The sequence below is a fragment of the Ylistrum balloti genome, unplaced genomic scaffold (assembly GCF_031769215.1).
Source record: "Ylistrum balloti isolate Yb309-2 unplaced genomic scaffold, AGI_CSIRO_Ybal_v1 Utg370190, whole genome shotgun sequence".
In the NCBI taxonomy this organism is placed as follows: Eukaryota; Metazoa; Mollusca; class Bivalvia; order Pectinida; family Pectinidae; genus Ylistrum; species Ylistrum balloti.
In genome coordinates, this window is record NW_026782170.1 from 6,828 (window position 1) to 27,299 (window position 20,472).

At 33.4% G+C, this 20,472-nt stretch overlaps 1 protein-coding gene and 1 long non-coding RNA gene across 2 annotated transcripts in view; one reads left to right on the forward strand and one right to left on the reverse strand.

The window, feature by feature from the left end:
- The first annotated feature begins 361 nt into the window (after nucleotides 1-361).
- Nucleotides 362-20,472, forward strand: part of LOC132551262 (small G protein signaling modulator 3 homolog) — a 41,248-nt gene continuing 21,137 nt past the window's right edge. Inside the window, exons 1-15 of the mRNA XM_060215385.1 lie at nucleotides 362-434; nucleotides 3,074-3,255; nucleotides 5,218-5,284; nucleotides 6,428-6,558; nucleotides 7,087-7,281; nucleotides 8,526-8,660; nucleotides 9,840-9,956; nucleotides 10,608-10,686; nucleotides 11,175-11,320; nucleotides 13,752-13,847; nucleotides 13,967-14,098; nucleotides 14,811-14,999; nucleotides 16,003-16,158; nucleotides 16,440-16,603; nucleotides 16,997-17,090. Coding sequence (XP_060071368.1) covers nucleotides 368-434; nucleotides 3,074-3,255; nucleotides 5,218-5,284; nucleotides 6,428-6,558; nucleotides 7,087-7,281; nucleotides 8,526-8,660; nucleotides 9,840-9,956; nucleotides 10,608-10,686; nucleotides 11,175-11,320; nucleotides 13,752-13,847; nucleotides 13,967-14,098; nucleotides 14,811-14,999; nucleotides 16,003-16,158; nucleotides 16,440-16,603; nucleotides 16,997-17,090 — 1,950 coding nt within the window. The 5' untranslated portion in view covers nucleotides 362-367. The remainder of the gene's footprint in view (nucleotides 435-3,073; nucleotides 3,256-5,217; nucleotides 5,285-6,427; nucleotides 6,559-7,086; nucleotides 7,282-8,525; nucleotides 8,661-9,839; nucleotides 9,957-10,607; nucleotides 10,687-11,174; nucleotides 11,321-13,751; nucleotides 13,848-13,966; nucleotides 14,099-14,810; nucleotides 15,000-16,002; nucleotides 16,159-16,439; nucleotides 16,604-16,996; nucleotides 17,091-20,472) is intronic.
- The window catches only part of LOC132551263 (uncharacterized), a 40,343-nt gene continuing 26,987 nt past the window's right edge, over nucleotides 7,117-20,472 (reverse strand). The window contains exon 3 of the long non-coding RNA XR_009554241.1: nucleotides 7,117-7,188. This is a non-coding gene — a long non-coding RNA (uncharacterized LOC132551263). The remainder of the gene's footprint in view (nucleotides 7,189-20,472) is intronic.

A 20,472-nucleotide genomic window follows, 5' to 3' on the forward strand; every position in this document is an offset into this window, starting at 1 on the left:
GATGGATCCCTTTCTCAATCAATGAATGCTCCCCGTTGACGTCAACGGATGTTAGCCGTTGTACCACTTCCTTTTAGTAAGTGAACGGTACACAAACAAGTCTAAAATGTTCCAGGTTACCATCAATAAATAACATCGTTTGGTTGATCATTTTTGGAAGATTCAATTGAAAATATGGTTTTGCTTTCGGATCAAAATTGATTCATTGTTTGAAAACTGCAATTATTTGTTCTTATAAAACAACACCGTGCAAATAATATCTCTGCGCCACAAAAACATAATTTACATATTCATTAGAAAGATGGATGGAAGAAAATAGCAGACGGATACTGAAATATTTTACCCGTTTACATAGCCTGCAACAAAAATGGACATAGCAAAATCCGTTTTCGGTAGCAGAAATGCTGAAGGATACAGCAGCAAAGCAATGACAGGTAATAACAAATGCGGACTGGTCTTTGATAATTCTGTCAAGCATGGCGTATGCCACATTGACAAGCCGAGGTGTTGTATTGTCGGATGCCTATTGCCGACAATATTTTAACACCATTCTTGTGATATTGATCAAACTCTTTTGTTAAAACGTAAAGGAAACATTTCTTGTTTCGAACAGTATAAAATAATGAATTTCGTAGAAAAAATAAGATAAGATATCAATATGAAACTATTTGTTTATAAAAATATGTATCGCACAGAAGCCTCACCACCATGCAGTAGACAATTCAATAAAAAAAAATCGAATCAGAGTTGTACATGTCAGCGTGGACATATTATAGTTATCAGCTCACAAGACTGCCTTTGAAATATGGAATATAATTTATTGTTGCAAGACAGTACATTCGTAAAAGTATTAGAGTACAGGTCTCTCATAAAAAATAGCTCGGACCTGTTTGTTATTGCACACAAAGCGGTTCTCGGGTACTTTTGAATGTAATATTTCAGCAACTTGCAAGTACATTCAGGCCTCAAAATATTCTGTCGGAGCTTCTCAGAAACTAAAAGTGTAGTCAGTATGTCCGTCACTATTTCATAACTGAACAACCCGGTCAAACTGATTTAAAAAAAAAGTGTGGCAAGTGCTGAATATCATTCTTTATTGAACATCATGGTGTCCGAATGTTTGGAGAAAATATCAATTAAATTTGGTATTATGATGAAAAATTACTTGGAAACATGAGATGTTTTCATATAAAAGTGATCAGTGTATATTTGTAGCTACCATTTGATGATAATTTCCCTTATGTAAACATAGATATTTAAGATTAACTGTTTTGTTCAGATGGCAGTACTTTGTTAAGTAAGTCATTATCATGGGCAAGCTAGTTTTTTGTTACCCCTATATCCTTTTATACATGTATAACATGGCAAACACAATTACAATGATAGTCTAATTTTTTTTCATCAATATTTTGCATAGACCTCAGTTTTCAGTCTAGAGAATGTAAAAAAACTTTCATGCAGTTATTATAATAATTAAAACCTTCCCAATACCAATTCTTATTATTCTTGCAATTATGAACCAGAATTGTTGCTTACTACAGGCAGTACTGTTTCAGTGTCTGTAAGAACGTGACTTCACATTATGAATACAGTGCAACTTTCCCAAACCAGTCCTTTTCAGTACCAATTACTGCAGGAAACCAAATGGAATGGCCATGTAGGGAATGATATCGTCATTATAGTAATTAAAACATTCCCAGTACCGATTCTTCTCAATGTCAATTACCTAAACAATTTTATGTAAAAATTATTGAAATTTACTGAAAGTAAATTCTGAAAAACTGGCCTAACCTACACAATCTGATCTGTTGTTTTCAATAACAAACTGAAACCATATTACATTATTTCAGAAAGAAATAGCTACAGGTAAAGTAACAATAAGTATTGATACAGAGTTAGAATGCTGCAATTTTGCATCTAAATTGTGAATAATTGAATAATGTTATTGTAACACATACATAATGGAAATATTGACTGAGTGTTATTTTAGAAGATAAGCTTGTATATTGATCAACTAAAACACATACGGGTATTCATCAAATATATTGGTTGGTAACACCTTTGGATGAGCTGACAAGCTGACTACGGCTACGTCAGGCCATATGAATTGTTGTTTCCAAGATCGCCAGGCAATGTGTAGATTTCTTTTCAACTAAAGCCACATATAGTATACAGGTATCACTCTTTTTTCTGTTTACTGAACTATTTTATTTTATAAAAAAAATTCTGTATTCATTTGGACATGTGCAGTGTAAATGCTGAAAGCAAACAGAATGGTTAATGTAATGTACAGAATGTAATTAGTTAAATTATATCAAAGTCCATACTGACTTGAATCACTTCTACAAACTGAACCCTCCATAAACCGGCCAAATATCTGTGTCCCATGCATGGTTGATTGGGAGAAGTTCCCCTGTATTTGATTATGACTATGTTTAGAGTAAAAAATAATTGATCAAAATAGATGTCTATGAACTCTCCTCATTTTTGTCACAATCAGTTTGTCAACATTACAAGATGTTGCAAATTCAATTCAGTAACTTCACACAATCCAAGCTGATTAAGTTATGATTCTCCAGCTGTGTCCTGGGGTGATCTCTGTAGTGTGTATTGTCAATCTTGATGACACTATGTTACTTGATGGAAAAAGCATTTAGAATCTTACATTGTTACTCCATTACTGTTCAGTGTTCACTGTGTTACTTGAAATAGTCAACCAAGCATCACATTGATAAATATAGAAATGTTGCGGTTTTAGGCAAATAAATTTATACCAATTTATGTTATTTCTCTAACCAGGACATACCTTAATTAACACTTTGGTTGTGTAATATAGGACATGCATCATGATGTTTAGCACATATTAATTGAAATATACATATCCCACATATTATTTATCCTGCAGTGGGGCTATCACATTACCTGATCATATATGTATGGGTTGATTTATTTCCAGGCATGATGAGATATATACTGTTCTGTAAAAATTAAAAATGTTGTTTCCATGTATAGATATTTGTCAGTACAACCTGTAGTATTTGAATACTGATAATGGAATTGTTTGTATGGCCAGTGGACACCTTGTCTGAGGATGAAGATGAAATTGTTGGTGCCAGTGGTGAAGGAGTTAGTGTATCATCTACAAACTACATGTCCAATAGCAGTCTGGATTTCACTCCTACCCCAGGTGGACCCTTCTCAGCCCTTACACCTTCTATGTGGCCAGAAGACATCTTATCCAAACTAAGAAATCAGGTAATAAAAGCAGCTACTTTTGAAGTCATTCAATTTTGTTATCTCCAGTTTGATATTGTAAACACTGTTTCATTATATCTAGTATTGTCAATTTGATGAACTTCTGTTTATTTGACATGTGTTTTGGATGGATCCATGGGAAAGGCAGTTTTATTTGTTTTTTTTTCTCTCCTAAATTACAATTTGTGATTTAAGAGAATTGCAATGATACAAAATTGTTTGTCAGTGGTATATGCCCTTGTTGATTTTGGGACAGCAGATCGTGTGTAGTAATCAATAATATTTCTGTTATATGGATATGTTGACAATTCTGTTACATCTGTAAGAATATATAGAATAGTATCTCCATATGCAATGTACCACTGTATACCTAATTCACATGTAATGTTTGTAGTCCTGAAAGTAGAAGTGGTAGCTGTCTTCAATAGATTATGAAATTCCTGCTTAGTTCATTATAGGTTTTTAGCTCATCTGGTCCAAAAGGGTGGGGCCCAAAACAGGAAATTTTGCAAGTTGTGTAAAATTCTACTCCACCTGTAGGAATGAATAGATATTGCCCAAATTTTGTGTGAAGCATTCATGTGTGAAAAGGAATCATCAGTTTTATATGAACAGTAGGTTTCAGCCCCTTTGAGGGGAGGAGTGGGATATAATAGGGGAAATAGAAGTTTGAGAAATACAAATAATTTTTATTCTTTAAAAATGCTTGGGTGTTGTCCAATCTTGGTCTGAAACATCCTTGACTAATGAAAGTCAACTTTATAAACTGTGAGTCTTTGCCCCATGGGAGTTGGAGAGGTGTGGCCCAATAGGGTAAATAGAGATGTCTGTATTGGATCTAAAGTCTGGTTGGGTGAAAGGGAAACAGTTCAATGGGTCTTGAGCCTGGGCCCCCACACCACCCCCAATCCTGGAATTGAAAGGCCAGGCTCAATAGGGGAAATAGTGCAAATTTTTTAAAATTCCTTTTCTTCTGTAGAAATATCAGGATTCTTAAATAATTTGGTCTGAAGTGTACATGTACTTTGGTGTTTCGGGTGGGGCCAAACAGTGGATATAGAGGAAATTCTCTAAAATCCATCTTTTATGAGAATGCATTGATTCTGTTCCAATTTGGTCTGAAGAATTCCTCGTTAAAAAGGAACCTGATTTTTTATTCTATATCAACCAGGAGTCTAACATATCAGAGATGTGGGACCCTATACGGGAAATGTAAGTTCTTAAAAATCCTTCTGTTGTAGAAGGATATTGTCAAAGTTAGGTCTGAAGCAATTCATATATAAGATGATATGACCACTGTTTTGACGAAAAGACTTTGACCCAATAGGGGCATTATTTCAGAAGTTACTTGACGTAAATTTGAAATTTTTGGTTGAATGACTGAACAGCTGAATTAGCCAGGTGAGCAATGCAGATCTCTTGGGCCTCTTGTTTTCATATTAACTAAATATAAGGCCTGTTGATTGTTTAAACTTAAGATAAAGGTGTGTGTTTAGAGTGATTTCCTGTGATGTAAATTCAGCAATGTTTTGGAGATAGTTGCTGTATTTAACTAAAGAGAATAATCAATACTTCATCTTAGTTATCTCAATTGTAAAGTGTTGTTTAAAATCTTCCAGTGATGTACATGTTACCAGATTTCCTAATTGTAGTGTTAAGGTTTGGGATGTTGTTGTATCATTATAAATTATGAACTATGATTTCATTCTTTTAATTTGAAGCATTGATTTTATGAGCACTATATGAAATATTTCACTTTTGGTTATAAATGTGAGTGGCTCCATATAATACCAAGTGCTTTGTCAGTGGGTGTGCTGTTAAACGAATTCTTCTACTGAATGTGTTATAACAATTTTGTTCTATTGTCATCAGCCTGAATAAAATGTTCTGAAATACCATGAATGAAGATATACATTGATATGTAGAAAACAGTTATAATAACAGTCCCTTTCTATTGTTAAGCCTGAAGATCCAAATGGCCAACTAGACTACAGATATGATGAATTTGGCTTCAAAGTTGAAGAAGAAGGTAAGAATGATAAAATACAAGTGTTATGAATTTTGACAGATTAGAACATTCTAAGTGGAAGTAAGAATGGAAAACATGACATTTTGAGATTGAACAGAAGAACAAAAGAAAAGTTTATGAGACAGGGATAAGAAATACCTTATTTCATATGACTATTGTAATTTTTTATGGTATAGTATATCATGGGATAAATTGTACTTACAGTGGACACCCAAAGTCCCTTTATGACCACTTGTATTAGAGAGGACACTATTTATTTGAAGGGCAATTAGTGATAATTTAGATACTTGTAATTGAATATGGTGAGATAGCATTATATACATGTATCATCAGTATTAGCCACTGCTTTATATTTAAACTTTGATAGGAATACTTTTTAGTGTCATGCTGGTATGAAAGAGAATCAATTTGCAAACTAAATGAATACACATGGGGTATTTATAAGTTTCCAAAAAGGTTTGTCTTACATACCAGCATGAAACTAATAAATATTCCTATCAAAGCTTGAAATTAATTTTTTAGATAGGTTTCATGAATCAATTAAATAACACATAAATGAATAAATTTGATACCAGTAATTTAATGAAGGATTATTTGATAGTAAATCACTACACTAATTGCTTCCAAAAGGAAATGTGTTAAAATATATAACATATTTTCCCCCTGATAAATCAGTTCTATATTCGTTGTTTATTGTTTGTGTACATTTTAAGATATTTGAATATTTTATGATGTTGTAGTCCAATTTTTGTTCACATTATTGAATGACAACAATCCACACACCAGATGAATGTGAAAACAGATATTCCATTCATACAAAAAAAAGTTCCAACAGACCTGCCATAATGTGGCATGTTGCCATTGACTCCTCAAATCATTATCAAGTTGCAATTTTTGCTTTTTTTTTTACCAAGAGGAAAAAGCAACAATATTGATAAATCAGAGAGCAGAATTTTGAGTACAAACAAAGAAAACTAATACTCTTTAGTTTGAAAGAAGCATAACACGATTTATATAACTCATATGTGCCAGTATATTCACCTTATATGAAATTAATGTATATCAATGAAAAACATAATACAGGCATTATGTAAGTTGGAATCTGATTATAGTTGTTTTCAGTTTGATCTGTATTCATTCTAGATGGTCCTGAAGAGAACTCAAGTAAGTTGCTCAGTACACCATTTATAGAGGATGCCCAACATCGCTTGAAATGGACAGCTTATTTAGAGTTTACACACAACAATGAAGTGGGTGACCTGACCTGGGATAAGGTAATGGAAATTAACAAAATTTATTTTGACTAGATATTTATGTATTAAAAAGAATGTGACTGGTAAGTTACGTATATGTATAGTTTTATTGTCATTAGATATAAGTTATATATAGAGTACTTTTCACTGTTTTATGTCATTCTTTCAGTGATTATTTTTTTCTGTATTTTATTTAATTTTTGAAAATTGATGTACATGTAATAACTTTCCAGTTATGGTCTTGACAAATAAGTGTTTAAGGTATCTTAACAGTAAGATCCAATCATCTTCAAACTGGACGAAAAAAATAACGTTTTACAAATGTATAATTTTTAAAATTATTCTCTTGACAACTTTTAGAAGATTTAAGAGAGAGAATGAAAAAAAAATGCTTGGTAAAGAATGACATCTATTTCCCAATCATGAATCATAAGTGCATGTCTTAAATGGGAATATAGTACATTTTATTACAATTGGAAAAGAAAATGAATCATTTCGTAGTTGCCACATGTGCATTTTGAAATTACATATTAGAAGTTGGTGTTCCAGGTTGAGCCACGCCTGCCACGCTCAGAAAAGCTGAGACTAATGGTGCGACAGGGAATCCCACACTCTCTGAGAAACCAGATTTGGATGAGGCTTTCAGGAGCTCTAGAGAAAAAACAAAAATCAGATCTTACATACAAGGATATTGTAAAGGCCAGTTCAAATGATCATCTCATGACATCAAAACAGATTGAAAAAGTAGGTCTTTCTAGGAAGTTTTACATAAGCTGTTGATAAAGGTACAAAATTGGACTTATATCAATGTAATAGCATAACATTGCTAATTGTTTAAAAAAAGGTTTGGATGATAGGATTCTACAGTACTTCATAGTCCATATTGAAAAGACTACGTAATTGACATCTCCCATGAAACAATTATTGAAGATTAACTTTTTTTTTGTTTAGGTGATCAGAGAATAGGACTTAAGTACTTGAAGCTGGTTGTAGTTATCCCCAATAACCTAGCCATAAATAGAAAGTTAATCCCTATGTTTACAGTTTTTCTTCATAAAGGACAGTTTCCCTTTTATCCATTCCAATGTTTTACACACACAAAATGACAAAAATACTCTGTTTTCCGGCTGAAGAACTACCATTATGGAATAGTCTACTTTCAGTCATTCTGATACCACAATAACTAAACTATCAAAATATATTCATATATGATTTGCGAGATACAAAATTCCAACATTTCTTCTACTGAGATTCTGTGAAAAAAAAACAACTCAAAAGTTTTATAAAGATTGACGTAAGGACCGTATCTCAAACTGACTTTATTTCATGGAGGCATTTTTTTTATAAAACATGCAGAATTTCAGCACATGGTGTGATATGATGATATCACCAGGAGTCCTTCATTCATGACGTCATATTATTAAGCATGTCAAAGAGACTATCATTATCTATGTATAAGTTATAGTGTCATTTACAAACTGTAAATATAAACAAATAATGTGGAGATGTTAAAAGAGCTAAGATTTCATGGCTTTTTGGATTGAAAAAAGAGGAAAGAAATCCTGATGTGATTATATCCTTGAAAGGTTGTATGCATTACTTGTTGGATCACTCTGGTAAACATCTGTGCATGTACCCTTGTGGATTATGCATCATGTCAGTGCGTACATTTTTTCCTTGAAATTTATTTTGTGGTTTTAGAATTCAAATTTATTTAGATATGGAGTTAAATGCAGACCCAAACATTAGACCATTTAAGTTATCATTTGTTTAATTATGTGTATTAATGACATTCCAAATGATAGAACTGATTGTCATGGACTTTAGCTACTGTCTGTACTATGGGCTTTTACAACTTCATTAAGCATGATAAATGTATATACTTCTGTTACCTAAGTGATTTCCAAGGTTTTAGTCATCCCATTTATTGATTTCACAGTTACTTATTTGCAATAGTGGTAACAAAGATACTGTGTAAATGTTCCCAGGATCTTCTGCGGACTATGCCAAGCAATGCCTGCTTCTGTAATGTACACAGTACAGGGATACCACGTTTACGTCGAGTTCTACGGGGTCTTGCCTGGCTCTATCCAGACATTGGGTACTGTCAGGGAACTGGTGTGGTAAGTATTTAAAGAAATATTCCAGGGCAAAAAAGAAGACATGACTTGATAGGTCTGCTTAATATGCAGTTCTCCACCAGCTTTGAGCTCGCCTCTTGACGAGAGGGGTAGCTTATGTTGTCACCTGGTCCAAAGGACTGGTGAGATTAAGCAATGGCACGATGTCTGGCATCTGTCAACTTTTTACTAATAATTGCTACTAGTCATGAACGACTAAACAGATATTGCCCAAATTTCATCTGAAGCATTCTTTGGTGAAAGGGAATCAATATTGTATAAAAGTTAGACCTTGGCCCTCTGGAGCAGAAGGAATGAGGCCAAATGGGGATCCTACTCCTCTTACAGGAATGAATCAGTATTGCCCAAATTTGGTCTGCTACATTTGAAGTGAAGAGGAATCAGTCATATATGAATATTAGGTCTCTGCCCTCTGGGGTAGGAAGGGCAGGGCCCAAGAGGAGAAATAGAATAAATTATTCTAAAACTTATTTTCCTCCCGAAGGAAAGATTGGATTTTGCCTAAATTTGTTTTGAAGTATTTATAGGTCAAGGGGAATATCAGTTTTGTATAATTGGCAAATCTTGACCCCCTTGTGAGGGATGTGTTGGGCCAAATAGGGGAAAATAGCGCAAATGCTTTAAAATTCTACTTTGCCAGTAGGAATGGTTGGATTTTGCCTAAATTTTGTCTGAAGTATTCTTGTTTTTGTTTTTGTCAAATACTTTGGACCCCTCCCCCCTCCATCTTCTCTAGGCTATGATATTTTCTTGGGTCTCATTTTCTCCACTAAGGAAGGATAAGTTTTACTATAGTGAATGGTTTTTATGAAAATAAAGATAGAAAAAAGATGCAGATCCAACCCACGATCCAGAAAGGCTGGGCTCAAAGGAGGAAATTTTGCTTAAATTTCAAGATTTTTTCTAGATTGATACTTTAAGAGTCAAAAACTCCATAGATTAACAGGTACTAAGTTACTTTATTAAAAAAGCAAGAGTGTAAAGTTTGATTACACTTGGGTTTCCCATATCCTTCTAGTGAGGGGGTAAATTTTACTGTAGATTTTAGTTTGATTTTGGTATGAAAACTAAGATGACAATGCTATATGATTAGATATATTGCATGTATAAACCTTGCTTAAATTGCCCTGCAATGTGTACAATGGAATTTAATACTTACAGATAGCCTCATCTCTGCTCTTGTTTATGGAGGAGGAGGATGCCTTCTGGATGATGTGTGCTATAATAGAGGACCTGTTACCAGCCTCCTATTACAGTAGCACTCTTATTGGGATACAGGTGTGTAAAATACAATGATTGCAGACATTGGAAAATCTTTTGCATATACATGGTAATACAAAAAAAATGGAACTCCTATTCATTGTAATATGATTTGGAGCTCCAGGACACCCTATGTAAAAATACTGAATTGTTAATGATTAGTGATTTTACTTCTACAATGAAATTAACAGGAGCATATTGAAATCATCCAATGTGACAGTCTCTCAGTTATATGTTGTGAAATGTATCATATAAGGTACTGATGCCTTTCAAACTGAGTAAGGTCAGTTCCAGTGTTTCATTATGTGGCTTTGCTTTTTGTCAAATTTGGAAAGAAGAAAATCTCAAGACCAATGGCTAATGTGAAAAATTATCCTATACATGTGTTTATACTCTGTCACTATTTTGCAGACTTACACAATGTGTTAAAACTAGTGATTTTCAAGTTTATACCAATTCAGTTTGAGTTATTTCCCTTTGTGGTTTTATTTAAGCCTAGCTACTATCATCTCATTTCAGTGATTGTGTAGAGTTTTGTCATTTTGGAAATGATAATGCATTTGATCTATCTAATCAAAAAAGAAACATCAAATGCTATTTATGATAGTCAAACATGATTATTGTGTTTTTAAGATTATTTATTGATTGAGTCTTATTTCTATTCTACAGGCAGATCAAAGAGTGATGCGACAGTTAATCATCAGTTATCTCCCTGATACAGACCTTGTAATGAAGGAGCATGATATAGGTACAGCTTTTATATACTGCACTGTAATTTAATTAAGATTATAGAGTGCAGGAAATACACATGTATTGTTTTGGGTCTGAAAATATCCACTACAGTACATTATACTCAGTTTTACAAACTGGTGGCATGTGTCTCTGACAGCAGAAGATGGAGTTTACAGTTGTTGATTGTGGAAAACAATTAATTTGGAAACAGATATAGAATTAAATGTTTAATTTTCTGTTTTTATTGGCAATGAACAACTGTTGATTCTAAACTATGATCATGGTTATTGATCTGATTGCATCCAGTTTTTTTTTCAGTGTACAAGATACCTGTTCAATGAAAAGATAATACATGTTTATTGTTTGTTTTAACTCCTGTCCTTGTTTTAACTCCTTGTTGTTTTTAAGATACTAAATATTTTAGTATCTAACATGCATGTTGATTTGCTGAGATGCATTTTGGTGAATACTAACAAATGTGTTGATTGGCCTGCTGCGTTACAGAACTATCCCTGATTAGTCTACACTGGTTCCTTACCCTATTTGCAAGTGTGGTACACATGAAGGTCCTGCTGAGAGTGTGGGACCTCTTCTTCTACGAGGGCTCCACTATCTTATTCCAGATGACCATGGGCATGCTCAAAATGAAGGTCTGTATCTACATGTAGTTTACCCATTTTGAGAACTTCACTACATGCATGCACAGTCTTGCCAGTATTCTTGCTATATTTCAATATTTATTGATGTAGATACCTTTTGCTTCCTATTTTATGTTTCAAGATTCTTTTAGAAGAATTTCTGTACAAAAACTCCAGATAGATGTAGCCTATGTTGTTTTGTTATCTTGTTGTACAAGAGGATCTGAGGTATGTTTTGTAGTATCAAGTATTTGTATGGTTATTGGTGCACGGGATAATGGCATTGCTGCGTGTGTCCATCAGTGCATTATAGATTTTTAATGAGACTTCAAATATTTGTTCCTTACATAAGGCTTCAGATATTTTTTTAAGTGTCAAGGTCAAATAAACTGAATGTTTAGTGTATGTTACATAGGGTCTGCAAGGCTTTTGAAAACCTACTCAATTTTTTAGAGACATTTCTGGTAGTGTGGTGTAGTGCCCTCTGTCTACTAAGTTGATCCATCTGAAACTATATATAACTAGGTATGCATGATTGTCTTGGTCTATACTTTGCCTGAACCCATTTGAAATGGATGCAAAAAGCAATATGGCTGACCATCTCAATTTCTACTAGTTGTGCATGCTTTAGATCCAATAGACTTGAAAACAAAACCCCAAAATATCTCTACAGAGTGTTATCAATGCATATGTGTTCCATGTAAAGTGCATTTGTATACTTTATCTGAAGGAAAATATTGGATCATGATAAAATTTGGTATATTGAATGCCTTTGTCCTGTACATGCTTCATTTTTATTTGTTATGACTATCTGCCACAGAACAAGGGCCTCAAAACCTGGAATTTGAATTGCATAATCACTATTAAGTCTGAATGAGCTTGTGAATGGAAAAACTAAGTTGAGAAGAGAACAGCATGATATTCATCTCACTCTCTTACAGTAATATCAAAAGAGATTGAAATTGGCATTACAATTGTATTTAGCTCAAAAGTTTTAATTTAAGATAATTGTGGCATTGATCTAAAGTATAATTTTTTATAAAAAGATTTTTGATGGAATTGACTTTAAAATAAGCCAAAGAAACTCTAGAGTAAGCATTACGTTGTAAAACAGACTTTGATACCAGTGGTAGAAATTATCAGTAGTAGAAGAATATGGACTAGAAGGGTGAATAAGACACCAGTATGTGATTTTTGACGGTGTAAGTTCCAAAGTACCACATTTGATATACTTTTAAACTCATTGCAATGTTGCCGAAAGTAAACTTATGTTAATTTAATGATTGTCAGAGTAATGATTTCACAACATTTATCTTGTTTTGTTTAATTACCACTGCATTGTCAACATGAAGTATATATAGGTATACATATGTAGTTACTGTATCCTTTCAGGTAAAGGTCAAGAGTTTAAACAAGCTGTATATGTATATTTTTAATAATTGTTCTAATAGACTCAATTGTGGTAAAAAAGAGGATCATGTAGAGAAATCGGACAGGTTAACCAATGTATGTTGATAGAATAGATAAATTATAACCAGTCATCACATGGTATCTATTTAACCTATGCTACAAAGAAAGAAAGAAATCTAGGATTGTCAGGCCCGTTACTTCATAATACTGAATGATGTTGTACAACTAGGTTTTTAACTCCTAGTATATGTTAACACGCTTGGAGTTTTGGGTTTGGAGTGATGTGTGTCTTGTTAAAGCAGAAAAAAAAGGATTGAAATACCCAGAATGACATGAGTTCAGTGTACTGTAACTTGACATTTCAGATTTGGACAGAATGGATAAACCTCTGCTACAATGATATGTATTAAGTCCCATGACATCAACTCACATCACTATTCAACTATTACTATGAAAATCCAAAACCACAACCCGTGCACTATACATTAGCACTGTACTATAAATAAAATAATCTCACGAAGGAAAACCTAAATAGGGAAATCTCACCTGTCCCATCATCTAGTGTGAAACATAACACATCATATCACAACACAACACAACACTCAAGACATTGGTAAGAGTGGTATTTTTCTATCTGTTTATACACTGCACAACAAGCATTTAGAATCTAATAACACACATACTAAGCATGCCACAGAAAATATGAAATTGAATATTTGTCAGTGTGTTGTCTTCCTGACCGAGATAAATGGGTATTGCTGTATTTACCATTACTGATCGCTCTTCCTGAGCCATGTCAAGATGTCACAGATATACAAGTATAAAGAATAACACATCAAATCAATACAGAATATGAATACCTCAATATAATTGTATCTTGCTTTTGAACAAAGACAAACACAACAAAAAAGGATACACGATAGAAGATTCTGAAATTATTGATTACTAAATAATTGAAGTAATTGAATACTCAGTTGTAAACCATTAGCATTAGATTGAACAATTAATTTGAAAGCTTTATTTTCTATAACAGGAACATGAACTGAAGACTCTTGATAATTCAGCCCAGATTTTCAATGCCCTTTCTGATGTACCAGGTGATGTACAGGATGTTGAAGACTTAATAGATGTGAGTATATGCCTTTATAAATAGATACATCAGAAAGTGAACATGTACCACACTTAGGTGTTGTTGAAGGATTGAGTTCTGTTAAAGAAGATTTTGTGACAATCTTTTTTATATTTCAGATATCCTTTCGTACATGTGGATCACTGACGGATATGGTGATAGAATCTCATAGAAGGAAACACCTGGCATATCTTATGGCAGATCAGGGGGTCATTGTCAACCCAGACTCCACAAAGAACCTTCCCAAACAGGTACATTTTCTCTTACAGTAGGTATTGTATATAAAATATTTAAATGAAATAATGAATATATTTGCACATTTAAAAACATATTGTGCTATTCAACCGTAATAAAACCTTCTGCTTAAACACTTCTGAAAAATGTGTAAACCTCCAACTGTCTGCAACGAAAGTGTCCATGTTTACTGTGACTTCTAGGTAAAGACCTAGGTGATATTTTTTAAGATTCTCAAGTGTGATGAAAGATTTCTATATTTGAACTTAACAGGACAATCTCAAAAACATATAATGTATTTGTAAACCTTCATTTTGTTTTAAGATCATGTAACACATCAGAATATATCACATTCAGAACATACAGTTAATTAATGTAGAAAGAAAACTTAAATATTTCTACCTTGAAAATAGCTGTGGTGACATGATTAGCAATTCATGTACAGAGACCTCTTTGTTCTTTATAAGAGTACACCGAGACCAGAGGCGAAGTAAATTCCAATGTCAAATTATGAAAATCACTATGAAGTGTTTTTCTTCATTTTAAAAATTTGGGTATTGAAATTAATAGCATTGCCAAATTAATGAAACATATCTGTTGTAAAGATAGCATTTTGATGCGGTGCTAATTAAATCAGGCATAACTTGTCTCATATTACAGTAACCTGCTAAAAGGAAACTTTCTTTCTAAAAGAAAATTTATTTTAATCAAAATGGTGTCGTTTTTCAGCAACTCAACAAACGTCACATACGTCGATCAAGAAGTTTGGTGTCAATGTTGCTATGGGGTGATCAAGAAGATGATGATTTTGGAAAGGCCAAAAACATTCGTCAGACAGAGCTGCTTGTGGACATGAGAGAGGCCATTTTACAGTTAGCACGGCATTTTCAGTCACTTGACCCAAAGAACAATAAAGTGGTTAGTAATAATCTATTAGGAAGAGTAAAGGTGAATAGCAAAATACTTAGAGTTATCTTTCTTGGGCCATTCGTTGTACCACCCCTTATCGACAGTGCCAGTAGAATTGTTTTGTGGTGCCCTATACTTCAGGATATTGATGCAACTGAAATTGTTTTGTTGATTGCAACATTTTGTTAGTGCTAGGATTAGTGTCACTTTTCTCTAATTATAGATACCTTTTTCATTTATAACTTACTAGATAATTTCCTTTCTGCTTTGTGTTGAGTGTTCATTAATTGGAAGAAAACATGGTTCTATTAGTCGTTAAATTTGGTACTTACTGTCTGGTTGACATTTAGCTTTAAATTGTGATGATGATTGATAAGTCAGCTTTCAGTATATTTTGGTGGAGTTTTATACTACTATGTAAATATTATGATTTGAGAAGTCACTTTAAAATGAACCTCAGATGTTGACTTTGTGTTCATCTACTGTTTCAACCAAACAAGATAAACAAGAAAACTTGGGTTTTCACAAAATCCTCATAACGTTGACACGAATCCTATGTTTTCAACTGACTTTCTTCTATTCAACAACACATCATTGTCATCACATGGAAAATATTATCATTACAATGAAATATTTTAAGGATTATTAATTTGTTGGAAGTGATTGATAGTTAACAGTCAGATTTGCTTCAGGTGTGCTGTGCCAATGAAAGTGTGGTCTTCATATTATCTCCCAGGAGATCATCCATGTAGATAATTATAAACTTTCTTATCAGGTTGTGAGATATAATGTGTATCTTTCACTTGGCTTGGTGTCATCCTTATCTTGGTATGAAAGACAAATGAGATCAGCATCAAATTACATGATGGTTTAAAAATTACAAAGAATTTTTTTCAATTAAATGTCCTGATCTTCACATATTTTAAAGTTACAAATTTTGTTGTGGTTATTTTTAAATTCTTTAAAAATTCCAATCATTAAAACGAATAATTGTTTTATTTTGATGAAACAGAATCTGATAGCAGATTACACAATGGATAGTCATGCCAGGGACTTGGAAAATTATGTGAACGTGGCCAGGAACAAGCGGAGAAGAGCAAAAGCATTACTAGACTTTGAACGACACGATGATGATGAGCTAGGTTTCAGAAAAAATGATGTGATAACAGTAAGTGTATTTAATCAATACTGGTCTATACATCCTCTGGTCAGTTTATAATTTTGTTCTATATTTTGAAAAGTACTTGGTCATTTTATATGAACTTTGACAAAAGGTTAAAACTGGTTATTTCTGTGAGAAATCACAATTAAACATCTGAATTACTAGTTAGGGAAAAGGTGGATGAATTTTCATCCTACATACGATCTGTATGGTGTTATCATTTTATTCCACCACTAAACCTTTTGTATATTTGTGAATGAATTGGTTTCTTCCATTTTTTTTTCAAGATCATTTCACAGAAGGATGAGCACTGCTGGGTGGGGGAACTCAATGGTCTCCGGGGCTGGTTCCCTGCCAAGTTTGTGGAGCTCCTTGATGAGAGAAGTAAGCACTACTGTTCTGCTGGAGATGACTCGGTCACAGAAAACATCACAGATCTTGTTAGGGGCACGTAAGTATTTTTACTAGTCTATCTCATTAAATAAATGATTTTCACTTTGTAAAAAAGAATTGATGATCATCTGTAATGGCTTTGTGTCATTGGTCTATAAGTTTTTAAGGTCACCTTGTCCAAAGGACTGTGAACCTATATGATGGCATATGTTATTAATTGTATGTTTATCTGCCACCTTTTCTTTAATTGTTACTCCACCTAAACACAATGGCAATAATTAACCCTATCTGTCCAAAACATTCTTACAGAAAGGCAAGCTTATTGTGCATCAATTAGTTTTTGGCTCATATTTTGCAGAAAAAAGTGAGGCCAATAGGCTGAATTTTAGATTTCTCTTCAAAATGCAATCCCTCTTTTTCAATGGTTGAAATTTTACTGTTTTTGTTATAGATTATGCCCAGCATTGAAAGCAATATTTGACCATGGTCTGAAGCGGTCCTCCATACTGGGCACCACTTGTCATCCATGGCTGTTTGTAGAAGAGGTAGGAGAAACAAACTTTACCTTTCTTTCACTCACTGTTTTCAGATATTGGGCCTTTCTAATCACTTCTCATCCTCGGTCCTTCCAAGTATTCTACATCAGTTTTTTTTTTTTTTTTTTTTAACATGGAAAAAAAACCTGCTGGGATGAGTTTATTTTTTAAGCATGATCAGTATTCAAGAAAGACACTGAATATTTTTTTGATTTAACTAGTTTTGGAGGAGTTATTGCCCTTCATTCTGTTTAGCTTTTTGATCTGGAAGTTAGATCTTCTATCTCAGTATCCAATTAGTTTCTTTCAAACTTCATTGGATTTAATCTATTTATGTGAAAAAGGAAGGTTGGGAGGGGGGGATGACTTTCATTTTGACAAAATGCTTATTAATTTTAATTGACTCATGCACAAACCCTGTACATGGCTTGATTCCGGTGGGTGTGTCTGTTTCCCTAAACAGAAAAAGTCTGTTGGTGTAAGGTTATCAGATCTTGTTTATCACATGTTAAGTTAATATATGAAAACCATATTTTATTGTAAGTTTGTCTTAAAAAATTAGTTTCTGCACAATAACATGAGCTCCCTTAGGTTTGTGAAAATAGGACTTCTGCACAATAATATGAGCTCCCATAGATCTACGAAACTAGGACTTCTGCACAATAACAGGAGTTCCCATAGAGCTGTGAAACTAGGACTTCTACACAATAACATGAGCTTCCATAGGTATGTGAAACTAGGACTCATGCTCAGTAACATGAGCTTCCATAGATCTGTGTCATAGATCTGTGAAACAAGGACTCATGCTCAGTAACATGAGCTTCCATAGATCTGTGAAAGTAGGACTTCTGCACAATAACATGAGCTTCCATAGATCTGTGAAACTAGGACTTCTACACAATAACATGAGCTTCCATAGGTATGTGAAACTAGGACTCATGCTCAGTAACATGAGCTTCCATAGGTCTTTGTCATAGATCTGTGAAACTAGGACTCATGCTCAGTAACATGAACTTCCATAGGTCTGTGAAACTAGGACTTCCTAAAAATGCTTTGTTACCAGATATAGAAAATCAGCTTTTGCAAAATAATTCAAGTTCAGCTTCTTTACTTAAAGTGCTAGTTTCAGTACAACTACATCAATAGGTTTTGATCAGTGAAACTTCATTAAGAGCTTGTTTGCTACATATTGTTACAGATTTCTATTAGCTATGTCTCATTTTACATTTCAATATTTTTGCTGTGAATCTCTTTGATGTTACCCCTATGATTGCTTCACTTCTTTAAATCAAGATTTGACATAAACCTTGCTTGGACCAGGTCAGGTTGTGTGAAATTTATGTGAAATATTAGAAATACAGTGATTACTAAGTTTAAGTTAACATTGACAAAACCCAAAGTTAATGAGTTGCAAGTAGGGCAGGTTTACAGGTCCTAATTTTACCTCTCCTCACCCCTTGGGTATGGGGTACATGATAAGTATATCATTATAGAGATAAATTTGTCTATGCTTGCATGAATTGTGTGATAAAATTGTATACAAGATATCTCATGAAGTCATGGACAAATTTAGTTCATATTAACCCCACAAAGGTCCTCATCTGATCTAGATTTTGGTGGTCATTGGCCAAGGGGTACATTTGATCATTTCTCAAATAAAGATTTTTCGTAGTGAGCCCCTGCTCACTCTGTTTTTGTTAATCATGTCCAAGCAAATATTTATTTTCATATGGCAGATTTCAAATGTTTAAAAAATATGGCAATAATTAAGTTTGATGGCAGGCATGATGAGTATAAATCTGTCTTCGTTTTGGTACCATCAGAATATGATTAGGAGAGAAAGGCACAAAAGCAGCAGTATAAAAGGGAAGAAGTTATATACTAAGCCCTTAGTTGAAGGACAATTTCCATGATCATGATATGATGAAGAGTCTGACAAGATGTTTTGTGAACCAAGGAAAACCAAAACCTAAAGCTAATTGAACTTTTCCTATCTGTGCTCTTGTTTTAAAGATAATATATCAGACAAGTCAAAATAACATTTAGGCAGGTAAATTTGGATGATCACATGTTTGACTCTCTAGGCAGGAGCATGTACACTTAAAAAACAGTTTAAATGTCGATCCCTGTGTAAATACAAGGGTGGTTGAATTCTTTTGAGAAATATGTTTTCTGGTATCAGTTGATTACCAGCTGAAGTTTTATTTTAACCTTGATATGAAATTCAGTATGGCCTTGAAAGGTTGTGATTATTCTCTTATTTGTGTTTGTTTTCTTCGTTTGAACGTGCATAATTTTTTTTTCTGCATAATCCAATTACATTTTTATCATAGCTGTAGGCAATTCAGACAATTTATCAACTTCTACAGAATATTCTTTCTCACTTCAATCATTGCACAATTTTGTTTGTCTTGAAGTTTCTTTCATATCAGAATGATGCAGTGCTTATATAGTTCAGGATTACCTGTCAAATTTTAAATTAATTGACATCTTTGAATAGACATCCAGTTCTTAGAGGAGATTCATTCATATTATTGTCTGAACATTGGCTATTATTATGTACATATGTTTTGATAAAACCTGAGATTTTCTTAATAGATATTCTTTGAAGAGAAATTTTTCACTAATGTTGAAATAAGAAATCTTTAGTTGAGGAAAGTTTGGGTCTGAAGTTGTTTAATATAGAAGAGAAGCCAGAAGATTAGGATTTATTTGTGGTAAAGGATATAATTCTGCCAGTAAGTAATTATGGCTTTGTTGGACAGTCATTTCAATCTGCATCATACAATGCCTTCAATTTAAAGTATATGTTAATATAATATGGTACAATGCTTAAATATCTTGATAGCTTAACTTGTTTACATGGCATTAAAAGTGCACACATTTTCCAGTGTATTGGCGTCATGCCTAGAATTAACTTCTGCAGGTGTTCAATGAGTAAGGGTTGTTGTGAACAGGCATTGTGAATCTCCACAATCTCATATTCCACATGTCTATAGAATAGCCCAAAGTTTATCTTAAGTGTTTAGGGGCACATTCCAAAGCCTTGTATGTGCTTCAGGTCAACATCATGAACATAAAATCTGCACTAGGTTTTCTTGAAGAAGAAGTATCTTGTCATCTTAATGAAAACTGAATTTTGAAAAATGAGTTTGGCTTGGTAAATTAAAATGGTGACAATGTTTCTAGGTTGGACAAAACCCTTAGGAGACTAGATCAAAATGAGATTCAAATATCTATTTCATCGTATAAATATTGGTATCACTACATGCTCTGTTCTAATAAAATGTGACATATGCAGCTGACTATGCACAAATTTAAGTACACGAGTGGTTCTTAGCTAGCAGTGGCATCACCTTTAGGATACAGCACAATGACACAACCTGTGGTT